Raw genomic sequence first — 24337 nt, 5'->3', positions numbered from 1 at the left:
AACAAAAGAATCCATCAAAATGCTAAACTAAATTCACTTAGATGCTACGTAATCACAAAATTTAATGCAAACGGTACCTACAACAACATCCATCCATCCATTATCTGCACCGATTATCCTCAGTAGGGTCGGAGGGTGCTAGAGCCCATCCCAGCTATCTTTGGGCAGTGGGCAGGGGACACCCTGAACTGGTTGCCAGCCAGTCTCAGGGCACACAGAGACATACAATGATTCGCTCATTCACACCTAGGGACAAATTGGACGCGTGCCTGGAGGAAACCCACGCAAGCACGGGGAGAACATGCAAACTCCACACAGGAAGGTTCAATCTCATGACCTCAGAACTGTGCCGCGGACGCGCTAACCACTGCGCAGCCGTGCTGCCTGGAGAGATTATAATTTATATTCTTTATTAATTTATGTTTTACTTTTTTTTTTTTTTAACTTTACTACCCCTCATCTGAGCCCTTTATTGTTACACATGGTGTTCCACAGGGTTCAGTACCTGGCCCACTTCTTTTCAGCATTTACTTGCTTCCATTAGGTGATAATATTCACAAGTAAATCAGTTTCCATTGCTACGCAGATGACACTCAACTGTATCTTCCGATGGAGGAAACTGCCACACTAAAAGGCATTTAAATTATTTTTTCACTCTCAGATCAACAAATGGTATTGTCAGGGCTTCGGTTTTTGTCCTAAGGATCCCCGAATCACAGTGGCATTGTTCTTAAAACATCTTTAGTGTTGACGGCTCATGTTCCCTGTTCTAAGAAAACCAAAAACTGAAGCACCCCGAATCTTGTTTTCCCTTTTTTTCGCCGTTTATACTTTGCTGGCGCCCTTCGCTCCGCTGAGTGCTTTTGTCGTCATCTGTTAGACAACAATGAAAGTGTTGCGTGAGGTCATCGCTCACTGCTTCTATTGTCCACTGGCACAATGCAGTATTCTTTCAATGGCGCTTCCACACTCCCCACTGATGCATCGTCGTTCTATTGAAGTCCCTTTACAACGGTAACGATTTCTCATGCTCCCGTCGCAGCTACGCCCTCTCGTGTGAAATAGAAGGCCTCGGAGACAGCAGCCCTACATCACCCAAACCCAGGAAAAGTATGGTGAAGAGGCTCAGCCTGTGAGTACCTTTTAAAATGTTTAGCAAAGAAAACTATTAGGTCATTAGAGTCGTCTTCATTAGAGTAGTATGTGACACTATCCACTGCCGAGTACCGTACAGTGAGTTTTTGGGTAGAATTTGATGATGAACTACAAAAATCAAACCACACATTCGCTGTCATCAACGGCTATAGCCGTCTATTTCCTGGATAAGTTTATTCTGTTTTTAATAGTGGACATCTGCAAAGGAGATTGCATTGGATGCTAGTTTGTTACTTCACATGTGCCAAATCACTTTATGTGGCGGGCGAGACAATGGTGAGAGAAGCACAAGAGACAAATAAGCCACAGTGACTGGCTGTTTTAGATAAGTCCAGTGAATGTCGCCAAAGCCAGGCGCTACTCGCGAAGCACCCAGTGTAGCTGTATTTGCTGACTAGCATTGAGGGGACCCATTCAGATATTATTTCACTTAAAAGGCATGGCTGGGTTGTTTAGGGCAATACGAAAAATGAAAAAATTTCCACCTGAGTCTCTTAGCAAACGTTTATGCTGTAGCTCCTTTCTATAGAAGATAACAAATCAAACAGAAAAGGTCCCATATTCAGGTAAACATTTTCATAAAAAAACATTACCATAAGTGTATGCTATTTTCGTCAGTTTCCTGTCTGTATGAGTGTCCCCGAAAAACTAGTGAAAGTTAAATGAATTTTTTTTTTAATTTTTTACAATGAACAGTTGGTAAAGACAGCAAGAGATTAAATCTGAGTAAATAAAAAGAAATATTGAGATAAAGATACCTCAATAATTGTTTTATAATGCAATTATACATCCCTGAATCATAATTGAATTGTGAGCCTACAAAAAGACCCCCAACCCTCCCACTAAGGCAAACTTTTTGTGCCATTTATTTACTAGTTTGGCTCCCAGGAGAATAGTTTTCCTAACATGTGAGCCCCTAGCTAAAATGAGTTTGACACCCCTGGTTTACATTATTGTCAATATCCTCCAATCCTCTTGCTGTTCTTTTATATCCACAGCCTTTAGGGTGGATAGCTTTTGTAACATAGGAGATTTAATTAAAAGAAAGGACTCAGTAGAGGGTTTTTAGAACAGGTTGAAATAGCTTATCTGAAATCTGGGTACGCTCTTCCTCTCCCTGCAAGTTCAATATCCATTGACCTCTTCTCTCCTTGTTTTGAATGTCTACTGTTTATAAACTCATCACTTCCATTTTAAATGTGGTGTTTGATTCCAATCGAAATTAAACCACTTTGTTTTCAGGCTGTTCCTGGGTGGAGACAGCAGCACGTGCAGCTCTCCGGTGCGAGAGATGCCACGTTCGCCACCTACCGGCAGCTCGGGAGAGAGCATGGATTCCGTCAGCGTGTCATCCAGTGATTCCGGTAGCCCTTCTGACAGTGAGGGGCTCACTCCCACCCACGGTGCGGACACCCAGAATAAGGTGGGTGCCGGGATCAAGATTGAGATTGGATTTATTGTCGATCTACATTATAAAGGGTTGTATTTGCGCGTCTGCAGCTATCCGAGTCTTCATCTTGCACTTCGCTCCATTCCATGGACACGAGTTCGTCCACCACCAGCGTGACACCCGTTTCCCCCCCGCTTCCGGGACACCCGTGCACCCACCGGCGCTCGGTTTCCCTCACGCCACTCTCGCCATCGTCCCCCTGCCTAACGCCGGCGTACAACACGCAGGCCCAAGATGCCTGCATCATCCGAGTCAGCCTGGAGCACGGCAACGGAAACCTCTACAAGAGCATACTGGTAAACTGCCACGTTATTACTACTATAAAAGGATCTTTACAATTTTTCAGATGTTTAATCATACATAAGTGAACCATCGTTTATTGTGAGGGATTTTGGCCAACTCCTCCACACAGATTTTCTCTAAATCAGTCAAGTTTCTGTGCTGTCGCTGAGAAATACGGAGTTTGAGCTCCCTCCAAAGATTTTCGATTGAGTTCAGGTCTGGAGACTGGCTAGGCCATGCTAAAACCTTGATATGCTTCTTACGGAGCCACTCCTTGGTTTTCCTGGCTGTGTGCTTTAGGTTGTTATCTAACCAAGTGATTTTCAACCACTGTGCCGCGACACACTAGTGTGCCGTGAGAGATCGTCAGGTGTTCCGTGAGAAATTCTCCAATGTACCTTTTTAAAAGTTAAAATTTTATAAAACATTTATGAATCTTTTTCTGCAAATATTATGTCATTGACAAATGTCTATGATGTAAAAAACTGGGGGTATTATAAATTATATTATAATTAAACATACTGTTCAGTGTCATTTTACAAACGTTTTGCTTAGCAGTGTGCTGCAAAATGTTTCCAATGTAAAAAAAAAACGTGCCCTGGCTCAAAAAAGGTTGAAAAACACTGGTCTAACCCTAACCCATGACCCTTCTTCAATGCTCTGACTGAGGGCAGGAGGTTGTTCCCCAAAATCTCACAATACACGTCCCCAGCTATCCTCTCTTTAATGCCGTGCACTCATTCAGTCCCATGTGCAGAAAAATACCCCCAAAGTATGGTGCCACCACCCCCATGCTTCACAGTAGGGATGGTGTTCTTCGGATTGTACTCTTCATTCTTCTTCCTCCAAACATGCCTAGTGGAATTATGACCAAAAAGTTCTTTTTTAGTGTCATCTGACCACAAAACTTTCTCCCATGACTCCTCTGTATCATCTAAATGGTCATATGCAAATTTTGACATGTGCTGGTTTAAACAGGGGAACCTTTCGTGCCATGCATGATTTCAAACCATGACGTCTTGGTAATTACCTACAGTAACCAAGGAAACGGTGGTCCCAGCACTTTTCAGGTCATTGACCAACTCCTGTTGTGGAGGTAAACAGGTGCATCTGATTTAGTATGATACATTTAGTGCAGGTGGACTTGTAATGGGCGGACTAACAGGTCTTTCAGGGTCAGAATAGTAAAGGATATACAGGTGTTCAAATACTTATTTGCAGCTGTATCACACATATAAATTGTTAAAAAATCATTCATTGTTATTTCTGGATTCTCTTTTTAGTTTATCTCTCTCACAGTGGATATGCCCCTACGATGAAAATTTCAGACCCCTCCATGATTTCTAAGTGGGAGGAATAGCAAAATAGCAGGGAGTTCAAATACTTTTTTACTGTATCTACAACTTCTCGTACTGAACAATTTTTTTCTTCACAAAAAATGAATGAAAAATTAATCCGTTCCAAACCTCCCAAAATTATCCATTTTAACCCTGAATAACTATAAAATATATCTTCCTGGTCACTAAAAACACATTCAAATAATAATTGAACACAAGAATACAGTCACGAACAAATATAATATTAATCAAATAAAATGCGAGGCTATTATGAGCACTTACCATGGAGGATGCACAGAGAGGTATATGCGTGGTAGTGGAAGATTGAGGGGGGAGAATAGCAGGAGTTAGGGAGCACGAGAGACTGTTTTTGATCAAATAACTGTAACTTTGAATGCCACAGATAAGAATACAATGCAGTAAAAATAAAAACACAACACAAGCGTGCGGGATCAGGTTTCAATAGCGGTAAACTGCTGGAACTGATGCCTGGTAGCGAGCGGTCTCCATCACTCGGCCCTCTAGTGGTCGCGTTTGTAAAATTGTATAACACTGATTTTCTCGTAGCTAGAGAAGTTGGTACGTAGAGGGGACACAAATGTAACCAACGATTTATTTCCCCGTTAGTTGACGAGTCAAGACAAGACCAGGGCGGTGATTTCCAGAGCAATGGCCAAACACAACCTGGAGCAAGAACCGGAGGACGGTTACGAGTTGGTTCAAGTCATCTCCGAGGACCGAGGTAGTCCCGAACCTCCTTAACGCTCGAGAAGCCGAAGGCGACTTTGACCCTCACTGTTGGTGTCTCTCCTCCGGCAGAACTGATCATCCCCGACAACGCCAACGCGTTTTACGCCATGAACACGTCGGCGAATTTCGACTTCCTGCTTCGCGCCCGCGGCTCGGCGGCGAGAGGCGGCGCCCCGGTCCAAATGCGCGCGCGTTGCAGCTCCACGCTACCCCGAACGCACCATCACCGCTCCAGCCTGTCGCTCCGACTCAGCAAAGTCACCCTGTGACTCGGCAAAATGGACCGAGCTCCGAAAACTTTTCGAAATATACCGAGAATAGTAAGCGACGGTTTCGCTTGATTTCAACTAAAACGGCTGACTTGTTGCTGTGACTTATGACGCCTGTCCTATGGAGGAACAATCCTGTCACGAGTAGAAATAGATGTATAGATAAATACCTACAAATATATGCCATGGAAATAGATTAACGCATCAATAAATCACGTAATACCGACATTTATGAATGCAATGTTTTCATTTATTTCTGTATTTATTTTAATGGATATTTTCTCACCACAAGGGCATCGCTCCTCGTCCAATAGGTGAAAAGCTCAGGCAACTGGGTTGTCTCCTAATTCGAATGACATTTTGTTGTGATAAAATTCACGACAAAATACGCGAAGTAGTACGAGAAAACACCGGAAAACAGATCGTTTTTCATGTATATTTTCAGGTATTTTTTAATGTATTTTGTCATCTCGTCTAATGGAATACCTGACAAAAAATAAATCATTAATGACAAAATACCCGAAATAAATCAACGAATGCATTGTATTTACGCCAAATATTTGGGTATTCCGTAATTTACCTGGCATATATCTGTAGGTATTCTACATTTATTTATAAAATGACTGTCCAAGGACTATAGGAGGAAACAGCGACCTCCAGTGGCCTCTTTGTCTTATTGCAATGGATTTGCACATTGAAAAAAACTTTCGAACGCCAACGACAGTATTCTCTTTGCAGCATCATTGTTACTAATAAGATTATTCACCTTAGTATTATTCTTACGGACGAACCGGGGACTTACGATACTCTTTGTGTGAGAGTAAAAGAATGAGTTGGAGCAATATAGCGGACCGCATGACGAATGTGAATTCTGATTGGTCCGCCCGCAGTGCCCTTCTTCTGTTGCACTTGCCACTTGGCCCAACATGGATGCGAACACGCATCAACATGTTAGTGTTGCTTTTTTCCGTTTTGTACTACGGGGTGGGGGAGATTGAATGTGATGTGAATTTTGCTAAACCTCCACAGCAGCACTCGTCTTACTGTGATGGATGAACCAAGAAAATCATATTAATAAAAAATAAAGTTAAAAAGCGGCTGTATTTTCTATGTGTTTGGGGGTGGGAGATAACAATAGAAAAGTACTAGAACAAACCTTATATTTTCATGTAAAATTAGCAAAGAAAATGTGTTTTGACGTGTTAGAGAATCAAATCGTCAGCTAAAAGTGTTGGACGTACGCGAGGTGGCCTTGCAACGTTTTGAGATCTGATGAAAAATCAAAAGTGTTCATTGCCAAAGATCCCCTTTCCTTAACCCGAAACAATAAATTCTTCATTATCAATATATTTTGTTTTCTTCATTGCTTCGTTGAGAGCAACAGTGGTGAATAAAAGAGTTCAGCAGACCATACAGACGCTGCCCTACTTACGAACGGAATAGGTTTCAGACAAATGTTTGTAAGTTGAATTTGTTCGTAAGTTGCTTCAATGCTATATATTTTTTTAGGGAATGTATGTTTAAGGTTTATATAGGTAACCTGTATTTTGTACTAAAAGATAAACGAAACGGTTCATAAAATATGCTCTAAAAAGATTCAGTAAAATGTAACTTACTTTTGGGAGATGCGCTTCAAGTGGTCCTAAGGCCGAAAAAAGCATTCCGACCATTTTCTCAACCGCATCAAGCTTTCTTATTCCGCTTTTGTTTCAGATGAAACGGTTAACCTCTTCTTTACACTTTAGATGCTGGGTGACCTTTCCTACAACCTTGACTCGAGTCTCATTTATTAGTCTACAACCGATTAATTTTGAAGTATTTGTGCTTGAATAAACCCCTTCGAGAAATGCATTAATTTCCTTTTTTTGCACCAAGAACACTTGTGTACGCCGCACCCCCATTCTGAACGTAGCTCACCTGTGTTGGGTCATTGTGATTTTTCTAGGAAGTAAGAAATTAACACTTCTACAACTTCAAACAATTACAGCCAGGTAATAACATGATAATAACATGAGTTATCTTAGAAATGCATATTTAAACTGGTAGCCTACTTGAAGTACCCTACGTTGACCCCTGATTCAGATGATTTAGACCAATGGCTATTTAATCGATGTATTTACGGTATTACTGAACAAAAACACTATTATAGGCTGGATATTTGCATAACAATAGAAGTAGAATTTTTCAATCCTTAAAGGATGGCAGAGTACACCAGCCTGCTTCTGTTTGTGTTTATTGCAGCTAATCCTCCATCTGTCACCATTTCCTCACATGTGTTCCTACAACAAGGAACTGGATTAAGCGCTTTGGTGCTACGAAAAAATTGGAATAAACCTTGTCGGATTTTACAGCCCTCTACCGATTTTTCACAGCTTGTTCATTAAAATCCCAATCTTAGTTCAAAATCCTAATTTGACACAATAATCCTAATTATAATCGTTGGAACCCTAAACCCGTTTTAAAAACCTGTAATAAAAACCCTAGTTTGAAATCAAACTCTAGGTTGGAATCCTCGTTTGACATTCTAACCCTAACCCAAGACCCACATTTGACACTGGGGTTCTCCAAAGTAGTGCCCACGGGCACCAGGTAGGACCTTGGATTAACTGAGTAGCCTTGACTTGTAAAAATAGCTTATCAATGATGCTTCATTGTGATTTTCAAGGAAAATTCATTTCTGACCTATATTAGCTTATTTAAACCCTACCTCAAATTGCAACAAGGTCATAACGGAATTGTAACATATTAATGATATAATTAAGAAATGCATAGCCAAATAGGTCTATGCACTTAAAGGTAACAAAGCGCCTTAGTGGTAAAAAAGGCCTGCATATATTATTGATTTACAGTAAATAAGAAAAATACATGAGATATCATAAATAACACTTTTTAGGTTGAGAAATTAGCATTCATTTGACAACATTGGGCTAAAAGACGCTGCCATAATGACCTGCCATCTTGCTTCTACGGGTACCCAAAAAACTCAAAAATGCTGGGAAAAAAGAATTTAAAGGGTGTTTTGGTCTCTGTGAGTCCCGTGGTTTGTATTCTTCCTTGCAATTTCTTGTTTTCGTTTTTTTTGGTGCCCGTGGGCTAGTTACAAAAATGACTCACTAGTGCTGGGTCATTATGATTTTCTATTCTAGTAATAGGCGCTGCCCAACCTACAAACGAGTTATGTTCCGGACGATCGTTAGTAAGTTGAATTTGTTCGTACGTTGCCTTAGTGCTATATTTTGTATGTTTCAGGCATGTATAAGTACCCTTTTTATTAATTTGGACTACAAAATAAACATTTAGCAAAATATGCTCTATAAAGATGAATAGTTTAACTTACTTTTGGAAGATGCGCTTAAAGAGGTCCTCTACTGTAGTAAAAAAGCGTTCTGACCATTTTCTCAACCGCATCAGGCTTTCTTATTCCACTTTTGTTTAAAGAGAAACAGCTCGTCTCTCCATTGCACTTTACACCAACCATATTGAATGGATGCACGAGATATTAAACAATAAAAACACCAACGTTCTTAGCGTTATTATTACACACAAACTAGGAAGTAGAAGCTGGATTTCTTCTTCGCTGTGGATGCTGGGTGACCTCTCTCTCACAGCGCCACCACACGCCGGTAGCGGAGGGAAGAAGCACTACAGTAAGTCCTGTGCTTGGAAAAAAAAGTGCACGCAATACAAAATCTAACAGCAATGTCCGGGTATTTTTCGACATCCCGAAAAAAAAATTTGTAGCTACCGTTTTGCGTAAGTCTAATGCTCGTAAGTAGGGGAGCGACTGAAATGTTTGTTTGGCTGTTAAGAGCCTATTTAACACTACTTCCAATAATTAACCTGGTTATAACATAGTAATAACATATTTTTAAAAATGCGAGAGAGCAAGTGGGTGCTATTTGCGCTATTACCAAAAAGTAGCTCTCAGCTCGAAAAGGTTGGAGACCCCTGCTCTACACAATACAGCAACATCAAGAGGTCAAATCAAGCAGACTGCCTCTTTAAAGTGAATGTTTCCCCTTCTGTGTCATTGCAACATATGAAAATAGCCGAAAGTTTGTTTGAAAATTTATTTCACATTCTTCCTTCATTGTTAGAAAGCCGACACACTAGATTTAAATTCAAGAGCCACACCAAATCATTTGTTAGTAAAGCGAGTGAGTGGGTGGGTCCGTTCAAGAAGATAACGTCAGACATCAAGAGTAGATAGCACCGATTGAGAACAGATCGAGCAGCACATAAGAAGTTCTGGCGGACTTCACGTGGATCAAAAAGCCCCACGAAACGCCGGAAACGGCTTCTCGTTCCCATTCGGCGTTTCGATTCCCAAGACTTAAAACAATTTTGGTCTGACGGTAGGCAGACCCCAAAAGAGTCCAAACTTGAATGGGAAGGGGGGCCTTTGAGGTAGACTGGAGATTCCCAACCACAGGGAACAGTGGCAGAATTCACCTGCCGTTCGCAAGTAAAAACAAAAAGACATTTGGGACCAAATTTACGATTTACCTTCGTGAAATTTGAAAGCGTTGGTTCATTAAAAGGTAGGGAAGCAGTAGACGAGCACACCTCAAAAAAAAAAAAAAAAAAAAAAAAAAAAAAAAAAAAAAAAAAAAATCGCCAGTAATGATCTGCCTTCGATGTCTTCAAAAAAACAGGATCACCTGAGCAGGAACAGTCTTCATTTGACTGAAGAAAAGCAGTCATTTTTATTTGATAAAAACCCCCGTTTGAAAAAAAACTAAGTGTGGAGCGCTACCTTGATTGACCAGTATTCCACAAAAGAATGAAGCAACTTAAAGTTGTGTCGTGGACGCGTGCATAAAAAAAGGCGGGGCCTAGCGTGAGTGTGAGCAGTGGTCAGCAGCAGCTCCTTCACGGGCAATCACTTCACGGTCGAGGCGAAAGAGCAAACTCCGTCAGAGGGGCGGGGCCTCAGGCGATCTCCTGTCCGATGAAACGTCGCAGGCGCTCCAAGTACTGCGAATAGAGTTCGATGTCGTTATGCCCCGCCCCCTCCACCCACAAGGGCTCCACCGCTTTGGGACAAAGCTCGAAAAGCGTCAGGCCGTGCGAGAAGTCGATCACTTCGTCCTCGGTGCCGTGGATGACCAGCACGGGGGACGTGATCTTGGACACTTTCTCGATGCTGCGGGAACACGTTTTGGATTTTTAGAGAGAAAAAATGAAAACACGTCATCTTAGAGCAGGGGTCTCCGACCTTAGCTAGAAGGCTTGCTAAATGGCCAAAAAGCTAGCTTGAGAGTTTGCTAGAAAGGTAACGGATAAAACAACAAAATAGAAGCTAGCTAGCTAGAAAGGAGGCCACAATTTACCCCAATAATTGTCAAATAAGGTAAAACTTTAGCTAGATATCATAAATATCAATACTTGAATACATTTTGTTTGTCCATGGAGCAAGTTTTCTATTTGAATTTCTATAATAACAAACTATCATGTTACTCAAAGTTAGATCAAAGCGGCGCTGCCTTTTCCAGCAGCTGCCCAATTGTTTTATTGTATGCTCCTATCTTCGGTGTTTTTTCTTCCCGTTTTGACAACTACACTATGGATTACTTCTATCCTATGGACATGGGTTTTAGCGCACAATAAATGCGTGTGTTCAAGGAATTTCAACTCCTTGCCCTGAAGAATTCTCGTGCCGGCGTGATGAAGGGGCCTATCGTGGAAGAAGAGCCTGAGCTAGCGAAGCGGCTAGCGGCGTTATAAGTCTTCGGTACATCCGTAATCATGGTAAATGTGAACTCACGACCAAATAAGATCATCGAGTACGGGTGGAAAACATCGAAGCGCACAGGGAGAGCAGTTGCTGTGTTTTGCGGAAACGTGGCTCACGTTTAGCATTCCGGACGCTAACGTGTAGCCACCCGGAGCAATCCGGCTTCAAAGCCGCTAAACAGAGACACGAAAGCCGGGGGGAATCGGAGAGGAGGCGGACTTGCTAACACGAGGTGGTGTATCCCTGGATTTTCACAAAGAAAAGTTTTCCATCTGCCGCAGGAATGTTGAACTTTTGGACTGGCGTGACGTCATCCGCTCCGCTACAAGCACCCCTAGGGCATCATGTTCATCTGTTAATAGACAACGGGGTAGACTGCTGGAAGTGTGAATTTCCCTACGGGGATGAATAAAGTATCTATCTATCTATCTACTCCCTATGTCATTACTGTTATTACGAGGTTAATGATTAAAATAGGGTAAAATAGACACAAGCAACCGATGAAAAAAATAAATTTCACAAAAAAACCTCAATGACCGAGCAGTTGAGCTACTTCAGAACTGGTCTGCGGGCACCTCAGCTGTCATCAGGAGGGCACACCATGGTGCCCATGGGCACCACGTTGGAGACCCCTGTCTAAGAGTGAGTATGAGTCACATAGTTTGCGTTTTAAGTAACGATGCAGCTAAAATAACCAAAAGTGTAGTACTAAGTTAGTTTCGTTTGCAGACATTTTGTAGCGTAGATAGTTTACATGATTGAATTCTGATTTTTAACGTAGGAATAGAACAGACATGGGCCATTAGCCTTTTGGGTCTGGCCCGCCAAACAAAAATAGTAAAAACAATGTTAAAAAAGTACTACAGACTAATATTTTCCCCTTTTGCCTAATGTCCACATTTCCCCAAAAGATGGTACATTCAAACCAGCATAGCCAATTTTGGAAGTACCCCACCCACTCCCAGCTGCAGGATTGGTGAACAGAACTACCTTATTTTCTGCACTACAAGGCACACCGAAATATAAGGCGCACCCCCCAAAAATAGTATTCTGTCATATACTTTCCATACATAAGGCGCACTGGAATATAAAGCGCTACCGTAGGAACGTCAACAAAACAGTCAAGATAGGGGATTTTGGAAGGTTTATTGTTCTATATTCTTTATCAATTATCCATTATCGGTCAAATCATAATACGCTACAAAGCCAAGGGGCCGAGACACTTGCTCTCAGCCAAGAGGCTGAGTCAAGGTCCTAGCCACAGAGCCAAGCAGCGAGCCAAGGAGCGATCACAGTTCATGATCATGGTATCTCCCCTGCCAGGTAGTCAAGATCGGTCAGTCAAACTGGATTACCCCTGGAACGTAACGAGGCAAATACCCGTCTCAGACACGTAAGGACAGGGTGTCTGTACGATGTCACCAGTCACTGAAATGCATCACATCATTGGAAAGCTTAAACTCTTGGGATTCATGATATGATGACCATTTGAAAATATATTCATCAGAGAAACATCACGATCGGTCCGAAAAGAGATATCCGAAAAATATAGCTCATTAAAGACGTCATCTTGCTGCTATCGCATGATAATACACAGTCATGGTCTCCTTACATTTGAGTGTGGTAATTCCAATCGTAAAAAATATTTACTTAATCAAATGGAAAATGCTTGTTGCTAGCTGCCCGTTTAGCCTCATAAAATTATTTTCTCTAGATAGATGGATACTTTATTCATCCCTGTAGGGAAATTCACACTTCCAGCAGTATCCTTGTGTTGAAAAATAAAATAATAAAATAAAAAATATAGAATACAAAAATACCCAATATAACGTTTTGCTATAGAGTATTTAAATAGTGCTATGGAAAATACACACTGTAGTAAAAATAGGGTAATATGCAAATGTGGGGGTTTAATGTGGGCTTTTTGGCCAATTGGAGGCTTTATTTTTCCCCACTTTAGACTATACGAGCCTGAAAATGCTAAAAAGGACCGGCCTCCTTGCCTTCGAATAACTTTAGCCAAGTGACCGACTCAAATGATCATTTGGTTAGCATAGTAGATGAGTGGTTAGTGCATCTGCGGCACATTTCTAAGGTAATGGGATCAAATCCAGCTACCAGCCTTCCTCTGCGGAGTTTTAATGTTCTCCCCGTGCTTGCGTGGGTTTCCTCCCACATTCCAAAAACATGCATGTCAGGTTAATTGGCCGGTCCAAATTGTCCCTAGGTGTGAATGAGCGAGCGAATTGTCTGTGTCCCCTGCAACTGGCTGGCAACCAGTTCAGGGTGTCCCCTGCCCACTGCCCGAAGATAGCTGGGATGGGCTCCAGCACCACCTTCTGAGGATAAGCAGTGCAGATAATGAATGGATGGATGGTTAGAAAATGAAACACTAGTGTATATATCTCAGCATGCACAAAGCACTGTTTCTTCTTCGGGGAACCTTTTTTTTTTTAAATCGAGTGAGCGGCTGCGAGACCCGTTGCGACTCAATATTGATCCATGCATATGGTGGACCGTTTCATAAAGCGCATGGTCAGCTTTTGTAAAAAAATTAAGGATTTTAAGTGCACCTTATAGTGCGGAAAATAGGGTACAGTGAGACCTCTGCTCAGGGATTGGACAGTGCCATCAAAGCTTCTCTTTCAGTTTCAATATGTTTCAAGTTGACATTCAAGCCTGTTCATTACCAATGAGCGCAGACAAAAGAAAATGAAAAATGCAAAGTGGACAGGCAAGATCGGAGAGGTGACAAAAAAGATCATGACGGCAATTAGAAGCTTAAACTTTATTTGATTGTGATTTGTTTGTTTTGCAAGCGTGGTCCCCATTGGTGGAATTTAAGAGGCTTGTATAAATAAGTTGTTTATGAAAGAAGGCACCGTGTTGCATTTTTAGAACCAGATGCTGCCTGTGTGTCAAAAGGTTTGCCCACCCCTGATCTAGCAGTTCTCAGCACAGAATATGAAATGAATGTTCTGCTTAGAATTAGAAGCAAATCTTTCACATAGAAGATGACGGTACTTTGTTTTCGCAATAATTTATGGGAGAGAAGTAAGAGCTTATTTTTCGTGTAGTGCAATTGTAAAAATTCTGTAGATTCATTTTATTTATTTTTTAATTTACATCTTTTAGATCCATTTTTGAGCTTTTACAGCAAATGAATATCTGCTCCAGATATCAGTTGTCGGCCCTCTCTTAACACTAATTATTGATATCTGAATTGTCCCTGAAAAACCCTATCCCTAATAAGAATTTTCGTCCTATCGCTCAGGCTACATAAAATCCAGTAATTTCTCCCAAAAAGGGCCACCGGGGGGCCAAAACTCACTTGGGAAAGGCGTCGAAACAGTACGTCTTTTTGGTGTCGGGGAATGCCACCCTCATGCCCGAAGTGAGCGGCGAATGCAGCACCACGGCGGCGCACTCATAGCGAGACGCCAAGTCCACCGTGGGGACGGTGCCGATGCTTTGCCCGTACAAGATCACGCTTTCAGGGTTCACGCCGTACCTGACAAGGGAGACGGACTCGATCGACTTCGGCAGAAACAAATACGAGGAGCGGCGCTTGTCAACTACCGAGTGCGGAGAGTGTTCCACGCGGCGTCGATGTCAGCATATAAGTCCTTCTCGCTTGGCTTTCCGCCGCTGACGCCGTAGCCCGAGTAATCGTAGGAGAAGATGTTGCAGTTGATGCGAGTTCCAAGTCCGATGTAGAAGCTGCTCATTTGGCCAAGGTCCACCGCGTTGCCGTGAGAGAACAGCACTGTGAATCTGGGGGCAAGGCGGAACAAACACATATAACCAATAAACAAGCTAAAAAATATAGTTGGAATCATTTATCTTTATCTTCTTGGCTCATACCTCACTGTGAATGTAAAACTGGAGTGTCATGCCCAATTTCGTTGTCACAATATGTTAACCCATTTTGTAACAATGACAATAAAGGTATATTCTATTCTATTCTATTCTATTCTGAGCGCGTGTACACAACAGCTCAATCGATTATCGGCACGATATCATGAAATTTGATGAATATCGGTATCTTTACTTTTTCGACGTGCCAATTACTTAGGCTCAGATACAGCTGAGCCTCTCTCACCCTCCCTTCTGTCTCTAACGCTACCGATCCTGCGCCTTCTGATTGGATAAGCGACAAGGGGGAGATACAGTGAAGCGGGAAAAATAACTAGAGCGGCTTAAACAACAGCAGGTCTCCTAACTTCTGAGTCCCCACATATCTGTGAATAGAAAGCGTTGATAATATAGAGATTATAAAAAGTCTATGATATAAAAGCGCGCGTGATTAAAAGATAGCAAAAAAAGTGTAGTTAACTTGTTTAAAGGTTCAGGTGCTTGTCATAATATTAGTTTGTCAATCAAGCATGCGTGCTTGTGATTGAGAGAGAGCATAAAAAGCACGCTGAAGTGGAAGGCTGTTACCATAACATTAGTACGTCAATCTGGAGGCTGGCAATGGCTCTTTTGAGGAATTCGAGGCGACTGCTTTTCTGACTTTGGTTAGGCATGCCGTCTATGCTGTTCCAGTTCGATGCGGAGATTAGAATTCATGAGTTTGTTACCTCCTGTCTGATTACTGTAATGTAGTACTCTCCGGTCTCCCGAAGTCAAAGATCAAGAGGCTGCAGCTGATACATAATGCTGCAGCGAGGATTTTAACTAAGACAAGAAAGTTTGATCACACTACCCCGATTTTAGCAAACCTGCATTGGCTCCCTGTTATCTTAAGATGTGATTTTAAGGTTCTGCCAAGTGAGATTCGATCTGACACCTCAGTGGAACTGTGTAAATCTAGGCTTAAAAGACACTTATATACTAAGGCCTATAAATGACCTAGTTTTCATGTTGACAATATCGGTGTAGTAATTGTTTTTGCAACATCCGTTGCGGCCTGGTCATCCTGGAAGGGGGTCCCTTCAAGGTTTCTTTATTTTCCTCTTGTTGAGGTTTTTGATGTTTTCCTTGCCCTCATGTAGGTTTTAGATCAGGGAATGGTGTAATCATAGTGTGTGGTTTGCAATAATCTGTGGTCTGTGCAGCCCTTTGAGAATCGCTGTGATTATGAGTGTCACAAATAAACATGACTTGACATGAGGAAGCAATGAATGAAGGTTACAGAATTACGGAAGAGTTTTTGCAGCGCTTTGCTTCATTAAAAGAAAAAACAGAATGCTGTATAAATGTTTGTGTTTACCAGTAACTTTAATTTTATGTGTTCAGTGAGTGCTTCCGTTACATTTTATTAAGTCTTGCACAGTCATTCCTCCGCAACCCCCTCCCCTACTTGCGCACCTGTGCACGACACACACACACACACCTGTATTGCGCCACTCCTTCATAAAACAACTCACATTTTATTTCATTTATATCATCTTATTTATCTAATTACTTTATTTTTATGTTTAATTTCTATTTGAATGTGTTTTAGTGACCAGGAAGATATGTTTCATATCCATCTAGGGTTCGTGTGAATGCTTTTGGGAGGGGGTCGGGATTGGGTTGATTGGTTTTTAATTATTTCATATTGGGAAAATGTGCTCGTTACACAAGGAAGTCAAACTATGAACATGATTCTGGAACAAATCAAGCTTTTGTGAAGAGGAAAATTTGGAAAGTGAAATTGGAAATGCAGAATTACATACATCCATTATCTGCACCGCTTATCCTCAGTAGGGTCGCTGGGGTGCTGGAGCCCATCCCAGCTGTCTTCAGGCAATGTACAGGGAACACCCTGAACTGGTTGCCAACCAATCGCAGGGCACACAGAGACAGACAATTCGCTCTATCACTCACACTGCGGAAAATTTGGACCGGCCAATTAACCTGACATGCATGTTTTTGGAATGTGGGAGGAAACCGGAGTGCCTGGAGGAAACCCACGCAAGCACAGGGAGAACATGCAAACTCCACACAGGTTTGATCTCATGGCCTCAGAACTGCGCCGCACACGCGCTAACCACTGTGCCGTGCTGTGCAGAATTACAATGAAATTAATAGATTGATTGTATTGGTCAAACCAGATGTCATATTGTTAGTTCATGTTTTGGAAACATTTCAAAACCTGTGGGACCCTGGACCTTGCAAAACAGGATTGGGAAGGCCCGCCCGCTGGGTTTGACCAGCTACTTGTGTTTTACAGACTATGAGGACTAAAACTTGCCAGCAATTTGAAAGAGAGCCTTACAATCTCGTGCGCCTTAAAAGACTGGAAAATACAGCATTTAAAAATCAAGTTGTGCTTTTTTTTTTTGCCTAGCTCCTAAATTGTGATTGTGTAAAATCTACGCTTAAAAGAGGGAAGTAGTGCCTTAATGAGATTCACCTGGAGTTAGGAACACATCGGATGTACATGCAGCCGATTTTGTTCCCTCTGCTGGACTGCGCCATCGTCACCTCCACCGTGTCGAGCTCCCGCTGTGTATATTGGAACTCAGCGCGTTCCGTCAGGTGCAGTCTCCATCCAGTCTCCGACGAGGGCAGCGTGGCGCTACCAGTGACGGCTGCGGCGCTAGACCCGCGGGCGCGCAAGCATGTGGCCCCGTCCGAGCTTTGGGAGTCCGGGCTGGCTTCCGGGTCGGAGACAAAGGCGTAGGTGGGCTCAGGCGGCAGGAAAGCGAGCTTGGCGGCGATGCGGCTGGGGCATGGTGGGCAGCAGAAAAGGCCGCACAACTCGCTGACCGAGAGACCGTTCATCCTCTACTGCGGGTAACAACAATGTTTACGGGCACATCCCAAACTTTTTAAAGCAATACAAATTTTGATCATTTAAAGGTTTTTATATGATCAAGTGGTACCAATATCTGCTTTAAAAAGTGTACCATATTTTTAGACAATAAGCACAGCTACAAAAACAAAAAAAAGTCTTCAAAGGCGCCTTACAATCTGGCACATCTTAGAACATAAAATCGGGTTAATAAAATGTTCAATTACAGTGAAACACTACTCCATGAGGTAACGTTTTTTTATTCTACTTTCGTATCGCCAACGCTTTCCAATCTGCTTACATATAATATTCTATAAGTTTAGTTTCCTAAATGATTTATTGTGAAAATTGTTTAAACTCTCTAGAAAACCTAATCTTAAAACACACTTCTATTCTATAGAAAATGAATCACCTATAATTGTATGTTGACAATATCTGATTATTATTTTTTATTGCACCATCCATTGCAGCCTGGTCATCCTGGAAAGGGGATCACTTCTGTGTGCGGTCCTTTCTCAAGGTTTCTTCATTTTCCTCGTGTTGAGGTTTTTGAGTTTTTCCTTGCCCTCATGTAGGTTTCAGATCAGGGGATGGTGTAATAATAGTCTGTGGGTAGCAATAATCTGTGGTCTGTGCAGCCCTTGGAGACATCCTGTGATTAAGGGCTATACAAATAAACATTACTTGACCCACCTTTTCCCCCCATTCATCCCATTTTCTTTCTTTATGGTTTTTCAATTGTTGGTTTTGAATATATTCTCTCTGTTTATCCCTGTATTTGGATAAACAGAGAGAAAAAATGTCAATCTATCTTGGTGTTCAAATTATATTTCTTGATGGAACTTTATGTTCTATCGAATAAATTCTAAATTCGTTTTTCAGTGCAAACCTAGGTTTTACAGTACTGTATAGTCTAGTGCACCTCATACAGTACCGGTAAATGAAGATACTCAAAAAAATACTTTTTGTTGAAGGTGTACCTTTTAATTCAATGCACCTTATAGTATGGGAAATATGGTAACTTATAATACTTGTATAAACTTTTATTATACTGATAGGCAAATATGGGAAGCATTTGGAGATGTTTTCAAACCGAAACAAAGACTTTTAAATATTACCTTTGACACCTTCATGTACTAAACAGGCCAGTATCGAGAAGTCACCAAGTCTAATGCCTGTGTCTGAAAGAATGTCTGCCCAGACGCCCGGGGCGTGCATCTTTTAGGTCGGGCATACACCTTACAGACCGTCTCTGCCCGGGTAGCCGTCAACTTTTTCAAGAAAGTTTTTTTTCAATTTTTTTTTTCAGATCAAATAAAACGTTTGCTTTATTCCTATTTTGAAATCTTCTTCCGCTTTGGAAAATTCGGAATTTCGGTTCATTTGGCAATTTGCATACTCGGCAGCCAATCAGAAGCCTGCATCGAATAACTTCGTGCTTCCGGACTTTCCCGAGCGTTAAATGGTCTTGCATTTGCATATCATTTTTCAATGTAGACGCACAGAGAAAACAAGAAAAAAATGGAGAAATGGTTAGGTATCAAGCCAAAACCTCAGCCCCGGACGAAATATTCAAAAGAAGCTAACAAAATGTATGACGCTACAAAACATAAACCAGACGACGCAACGCAAACATTGCATGAAGATGAGTAAAACAGGTACATACTGATGGCAAATGGAAAACAGCGATGTTATATACATGCAATAATTGTTATAAGTAGATTTACAATAAACTTAAATTAAAAGTGGTGTTCTGTTATATATTCTGATCGTCAATCCTTAATACTTTGAAACAACGGGTTTTTTTTTTTGCCGTTAGTCGTCTTATTGTGTTTCAAGTTTTGAAAAATGGGGCAGGCAACATTATGGCTGGATAGGCAACTTTTCAGAGTTGTCTGCCCTGGTGCCCGGTAACTTTTTGTCATGAATATTAGACACTGCTAATGCCAACACTGTATTTGGTTACTTTTGACAGTTGTCAATGTAAAAGGAAACTGGATTAATATGGTACTCTGGGAAATGGCCACCAACGATTAAAAATAAAAAAATCCGATATATGGTAGAAATAAATTACATTTACCAATCATCTGATCAATCCTATAAACTGGCAAATTATAAAAAAAATAGTTGGTTTTGCGTTAGTTTATCCTTTTTTTAACAACAGGATGAAAATGGTTCAAATTCAAATGTGATATTTGAGTTAGGGAGTGAGATTTTGCTATATTGATACATTTGCAATATTATTTCATGCACCAAGTAAACCCCGATAATCATCCAATTTAGCAGCTTTAAAATAAGGTACAATTGGGCTGGAAAAAGTCGCCTCCAACACAAGGTGAAATCGCCTTGGATGACTATTATTAGCAGCATGTAATATTTTGGTGATTGATGCCTTGCACAAAAACAAATGGTAAAAATGTCGGCCGACCTGTTCAGTAGAATCTCTAAGCAAGAGCTAATTCTTCAATATTGTGCAGAGACAAAGGCGTCTCCTTCCTGGACTGCTTGCAGCGGCACCGATGAGCAGGACGAAGGAAGCACTTCTTCCTGTACAAGATGACGGTTTTCACCACATTACTTGGGACTTAAGTCCTAGTGATCTGATCCATGTTGCAGGGACATGGACAATCAAAAAGCAAGAATGTGAAAAAAACAGCTTAATGTATTCGATCCCGCGTTCCTGTGACGTCACAATAGAGCCCGGCTAATGCTGAGATGTTGTCCTCGTGCCAGCTAATGCTAACTGGACTCGGAGCTAAATATTATAGATTGAGGGTTTGCCGTTTTACGACACACTAAACAAAGGTTTAATATAAGAGATGAAAAATGAAACAAGTTTGTAAGTTCCGAAGCCTATCATTGCTGTCCACAACAGTGTCAAATGGTGTCTCCGGATTCGGGTTTTTAATCCATGCTGCGTTTCCTTCGTGCTGTGTTGTGGTTCACCGGGTTGGCCGCATCCGGAAATGACCATTAACGGATGTGACGTAAACCAGGTTCACAGAGCATTTAATGGAACACCTAATGGATAAATACATAAATAAATCATTAAATCGTACCACATATAATAAATATTAACAAATACTTTAACAATTTAAATGTTTATAAGCAATTTTAGATCAAATAACACAGATGTTAGAGTGTGTGAATGGCTAAGTGTGGAGCACATTGTAGAGCGCTTTGGAAAGTCTTCATTGACTTTGAAAAGCAACTTATAAATGCAGACCATTTACCAAGTTCAGTCCTGATTTTCCCCATAACTGAAAATGGAAAGTTTCACGAAACAATGCCTTTTTTCATCATTTCATATCTTATTTCAAGAGAGGCATCTGGTATCAATGATGTTGGACTCCGGGAGACCGGAGAGTAGTACATTAAAGTAATGGAGACGGGAGGTAACCAACACATGAATTATAATCTCCGCATCAGACTGGGACAGCATAGGGCGAATTTTAGCAATGTTGCGAAGATGGAGAAAAGCTGTTCTAGGAATATTCTTAACATGTGTTTGGAAGGACTGATTGGGGTCAAATGTTACATTTACATTTTTGACTGAGTCACTCTGGGTGATGTTACATTTGTCAATATTCAGAGCAGTTTTTGAGAACAAGCTATGGCATAAGATGGACCAATAAGTAACTTTCGCTCTTTTCAGGGTTGAGGCGCAACAAGTCTATTCTTTTATCTCAGTGAGGCAGGCTTCCAAATTTTCACAGTTTAGTGTGGCAGATTCCTCTATTGGAAGATATATTTGAGTGTCATCTGGGTAGCAATGGAAACTGATATACTTGCGAATATTATCACCTAATGGAAGCATGCAAATGCGGAAAAGAAGGGGGCCAAGTACTGAACCCTGCAGAACACCACGTGTAACAGTAAAGGGCTCAGATGTCACTTCACTGTATTTATCTGAGGTAAAGTTAAAAAAAAAAACGTAAAACATAAATTAATTTATTCTATCTATCTACCTTGGTCATATCCCTCAAGAGGGGTGACCGACAGCAAGACACATACATACAATAACAAAGAAAATAAAAGGGAAATAGATAACAAAAAAAAACCACACCAAATCTTTTGGACCATGGTCAACCCAATTGCCCAAACACCCAAACAAGTTAGGCATCTCGGCACCCAAGTTGGTCATGCTTTCGTCCCTCCAGATGTAACGGGACACCAGAAAGCGGCCATGTCACTCGGGTCAGGGTGACACAACACACTCTTTTGTTCAACAGCAGGGCCCGACAGCTTTCACTGGTTTACCCCTGCCGCATCATACCGGTGCCCAGCCCATCCTTAAGAACGCGTCCACAATCCCACTATCCTTTCACAACACCTCTCCACTCCTTTCTATCACCAACAAGAGCTCTGGCTTCCATTATATTTAGACCTCTTTCCTGCAGTTCACTCATAACACCATCCATCCACGTCAATCACGGCCTTCCTCTTGGTCTCCTTCCATTGACTTCTGCTCTGTAGATCCTCTTTTGCTCCTCATCCATCCTCTCCATGTGTCCAAACTAACCGAGTACTCTCTTATCAACACGCTTGCTCAGTTCCACGACTACTCCAGTTCTGTCTCTCATCTCATTTCTCAGTCTATCCAATCTTGTCACTCCTAACAGTCTTCAAACACTTCATCTCAAAAACATTCTACTTCTTTAGCGCGTCCGCGACACAGTTCTGAGGTCATGAGATCAAACCTCCCTGTGTGGCATTTGCATGTTCTCCCCGGGCTTGTGTGGGTTCCCTCCGGGCACTCTGATTTCCTCCCACATTCGAAAAAACATACATGTCAGTTTAAATGGCCAGTCCAAATTGTCCCTAGGTGAGAATGAGCGAGTGAGTTGTCTGTCTACCCTGCGACTGGTTGACAACCAATTCAGGGTCTCCCCTGCCCACTGCCTGAAGATAGCTATGATGGGCTCACGCATTTGGGTCCTGTTCCTGTTCTTGACACTTTCAGGGTCAGAAGTTTATCCCTTACACAGTGGACATGCACCAACGATTACAATATCAGACCCCTCCATGATTTCTGGGAGAAATGGGAAAATAGCAGGGTGTTCAAATAATTTTCTTCACTGTACATTTAACTGATGTAAATGTAAATTAGAAAAACAACCCATTCCAATTAAGCATTTTCAACAAATACAACAGAACTTTAGAATTGATGTACGGTAATTTCAATCAACGTAAATTAGGTGCAGACAGACATAGTGAATAACTTTGTATATTTATATACTGAATACTTGTTTTTATCCTTTTTGGAGGAACACAAAACACATTTATGGTGCCAAAAACACTTAAAACAAAACCATGTGAGAAACCTGTAAAAATTTACAAGGTTAAACAAAGACGAGTCAAATTTAAAATAAACTTTGTGATTTTATTGTTTTTTTTTGTACTTGGACATGTCAAACAATCCTAAATCTGAAAAAGAAATAAAAACAAAATGAAGATTATCTGGTGGTATTTCTGGGAGAGAGGAACGCCCTCTTGCTAGAGTGCCGAAAAGGGACAAGAAATATCGGTCTGGAACTTTGTAAGGTTTGCGTTCATGTCCGTTAGTAATACCTCAGTTCTAACGTTCTGTCGCTAGCTGTATGATAGCGACGACGATGCATGTTAAAGACAGAAATTGAAAAAACCTAAAACACAAAGTAAATTGATTATTAAGCTAACAGTCACTCAGTTTAGGCATTCCATTTCCCGTCCAAACAATTAATATAATGACTTATGCTTCAGGTATAAATTTACATTCAATCAACTATGATTAGGAGGGAACAAGAGGCAAAAACACCCACCCTAGTCGAAATATATAGTGACTTATTTTGAAAGGGGCCCCAAAGATATCAGAATGACCTCATATTTTGTAAAACGTCTGAATAAAAAGGCCTGGCCTACCTACCTCTAACAGCATATCAAAATGGTCCCTCTATTGTTATTGCCGAAAAACTCAAAATCTTTCCTTCTTGAACAATGCTATGCTACAATTGAAGATGGGATGGAGGAAATGTAGTCATGAAAACATGAGTCCTGCAGATCAACCTTATACTGTACAAGAGCGGTAGGTTAATTACACAAAGTACTTAAATGCATTATTCCTTTTGCACCTGTGCCTTTTACTTCAAAGCAAATGCGTTTTATTTACCATCACAGGGGAAATACCTTTAAAATTGGGCCTTCGATTTGCACCTATGCATTGTGCTACCACTGTGAAGCTCGTGACGAGCATGCATGTTAGGCAGCACATGTGCAATTTTGGATTTTTTGGGGGTCTTTCAAGGAGCAGCCAGGTACCTACAGGGTTATACAAGCACAGACACTATTTCCCAAAGAACTTTGGCCTAAAAGACTGTGGTGTGTAATCTTCAGAAGAACTGAAAATGCGTTGACATTTTTCTTTACATTCAGCCTGCATAAACTTGCTTTTGCTTGAGACTAGCTTACAAGCTAACAGGCCTGGTAGCGATAAGTGACTTGGAACAAACCGACAAGTCACATAATGCATTTGAAATAATTACCCATAGTGATATTTGCTTTTCATCTCATTGTGAAAAGTAAATATGTATTGACACAGTTCATTTAGTTGACCAATGATGTAACGCAGTTTTAGATTCTGAAATTCCACCTAAG

General features: G+C 41.2%; 2 protein-coding genes across 4 annotated transcripts in view; one reads left to right on the top strand and one right to left on the bottom strand.

The window, feature by feature from the left end:
* The window catches only part of rgl1 (ral guanine nucleotide dissociation stimulator-like 1), a 49889-nt gene extending 43297 nt beyond the window's left edge, over positions 1 to 6592 (top strand). For both annotated transcript variants that reach the window (XM_088348956.1, XM_088348957.1), the window contains exons 14-18: positions 1043 to 1132; positions 2398 to 2578; positions 2656 to 2901; positions 4852 to 4966; positions 5044 to 6592. In XM_088348956.1, the coding sequence (XP_088205082.1) occupies positions 1043 to 1132; positions 2398 to 2578; positions 2656 to 2901; positions 4852 to 4966; positions 5044 to 5243 (832 nt within the window). In that variant the 3' untranslated portion in view covers positions 5244 to 6592. The remainder of the gene's footprint in view (positions 1 to 1042; positions 1133 to 2397; positions 2579 to 2655; positions 2902 to 4851; positions 4967 to 5043) is intronic.
* A 3323-nt stretch (positions 6593 to 9915) lies between these two features.
* abhd17ab (abhydrolase domain containing 17A, depalmitoylase b) lies at positions 9916 to 20671 on the bottom strand. 2 transcript variants are annotated; one of them, XM_088349742.1, is made up of 5 exons: positions 20133 to 20671; positions 17324 to 17700; positions 14560 to 14754; positions 14312 to 14491; positions 9916 to 10389 (listed from the first exon to the last, which is right to left on the bottom strand). In XM_088349742.1, exons 2-5 carry the CDS (start codon positions 17692 to 17694, stop codon positions 10176 to 10178), a joined length of 960 nt encoding a protein of 319 aa, XP_088205868.1. In that variant the 5' UTR covers positions 17695 to 17700; positions 20133 to 20671; the 3' UTR covers positions 9916 to 10175. The 2 variants fall into 2 exon arrangements, with proteins under 2 accessions (XP_088205868.1, XP_088205869.1); XM_088349743.1 differs by having other exon boundaries at positions 17324 to 17697.
* Between the last annotated feature and the right edge of the window lie 3666 nt (positions 20672 to 24337).

The sequence above is a fragment of the Urocampus carinirostris genome, chromosome 12, assembly GCF_059441175.1.
Source record: "Urocampus carinirostris isolate Australia breed hairy pipefish chromosome 12, RoL_Ucar_1.0, whole genome shotgun sequence".
Lineage (NCBI taxonomy): Eukaryota > Metazoa > Chordata > Actinopteri > Syngnathiformes > Syngnathidae > Urocampus > Urocampus carinirostris.
This window is presented reverse-complemented; position numbering and strand designations above follow the sequence as displayed.

Excerpts from the sequence above, each read along its gene's own strand:
- abhd17ab (XM_088349742.1), bottom strand. The coding sequence starts at position 17,694 with ATGAACGGTCTCTCGGTCAGCGAGTTGTGCGGCCTTTTCTGCTGCCCA. Across the intron at positions 14,755-17,323 it reads CGATGTGTTCCTAACTCCAG|ATTCACAGTGCTGTTCTCTC; the intron begins GTGAATCTCATT and ends CCTTGCCCCCAG. Across the intron at positions 14,492-14,559 it reads TGGAACACTCTCCGCACTCG|GTACGGCGTGAACCCTGAAA; the intron begins GTAGTTGACAAG and ends CTCCCTTGTCAG.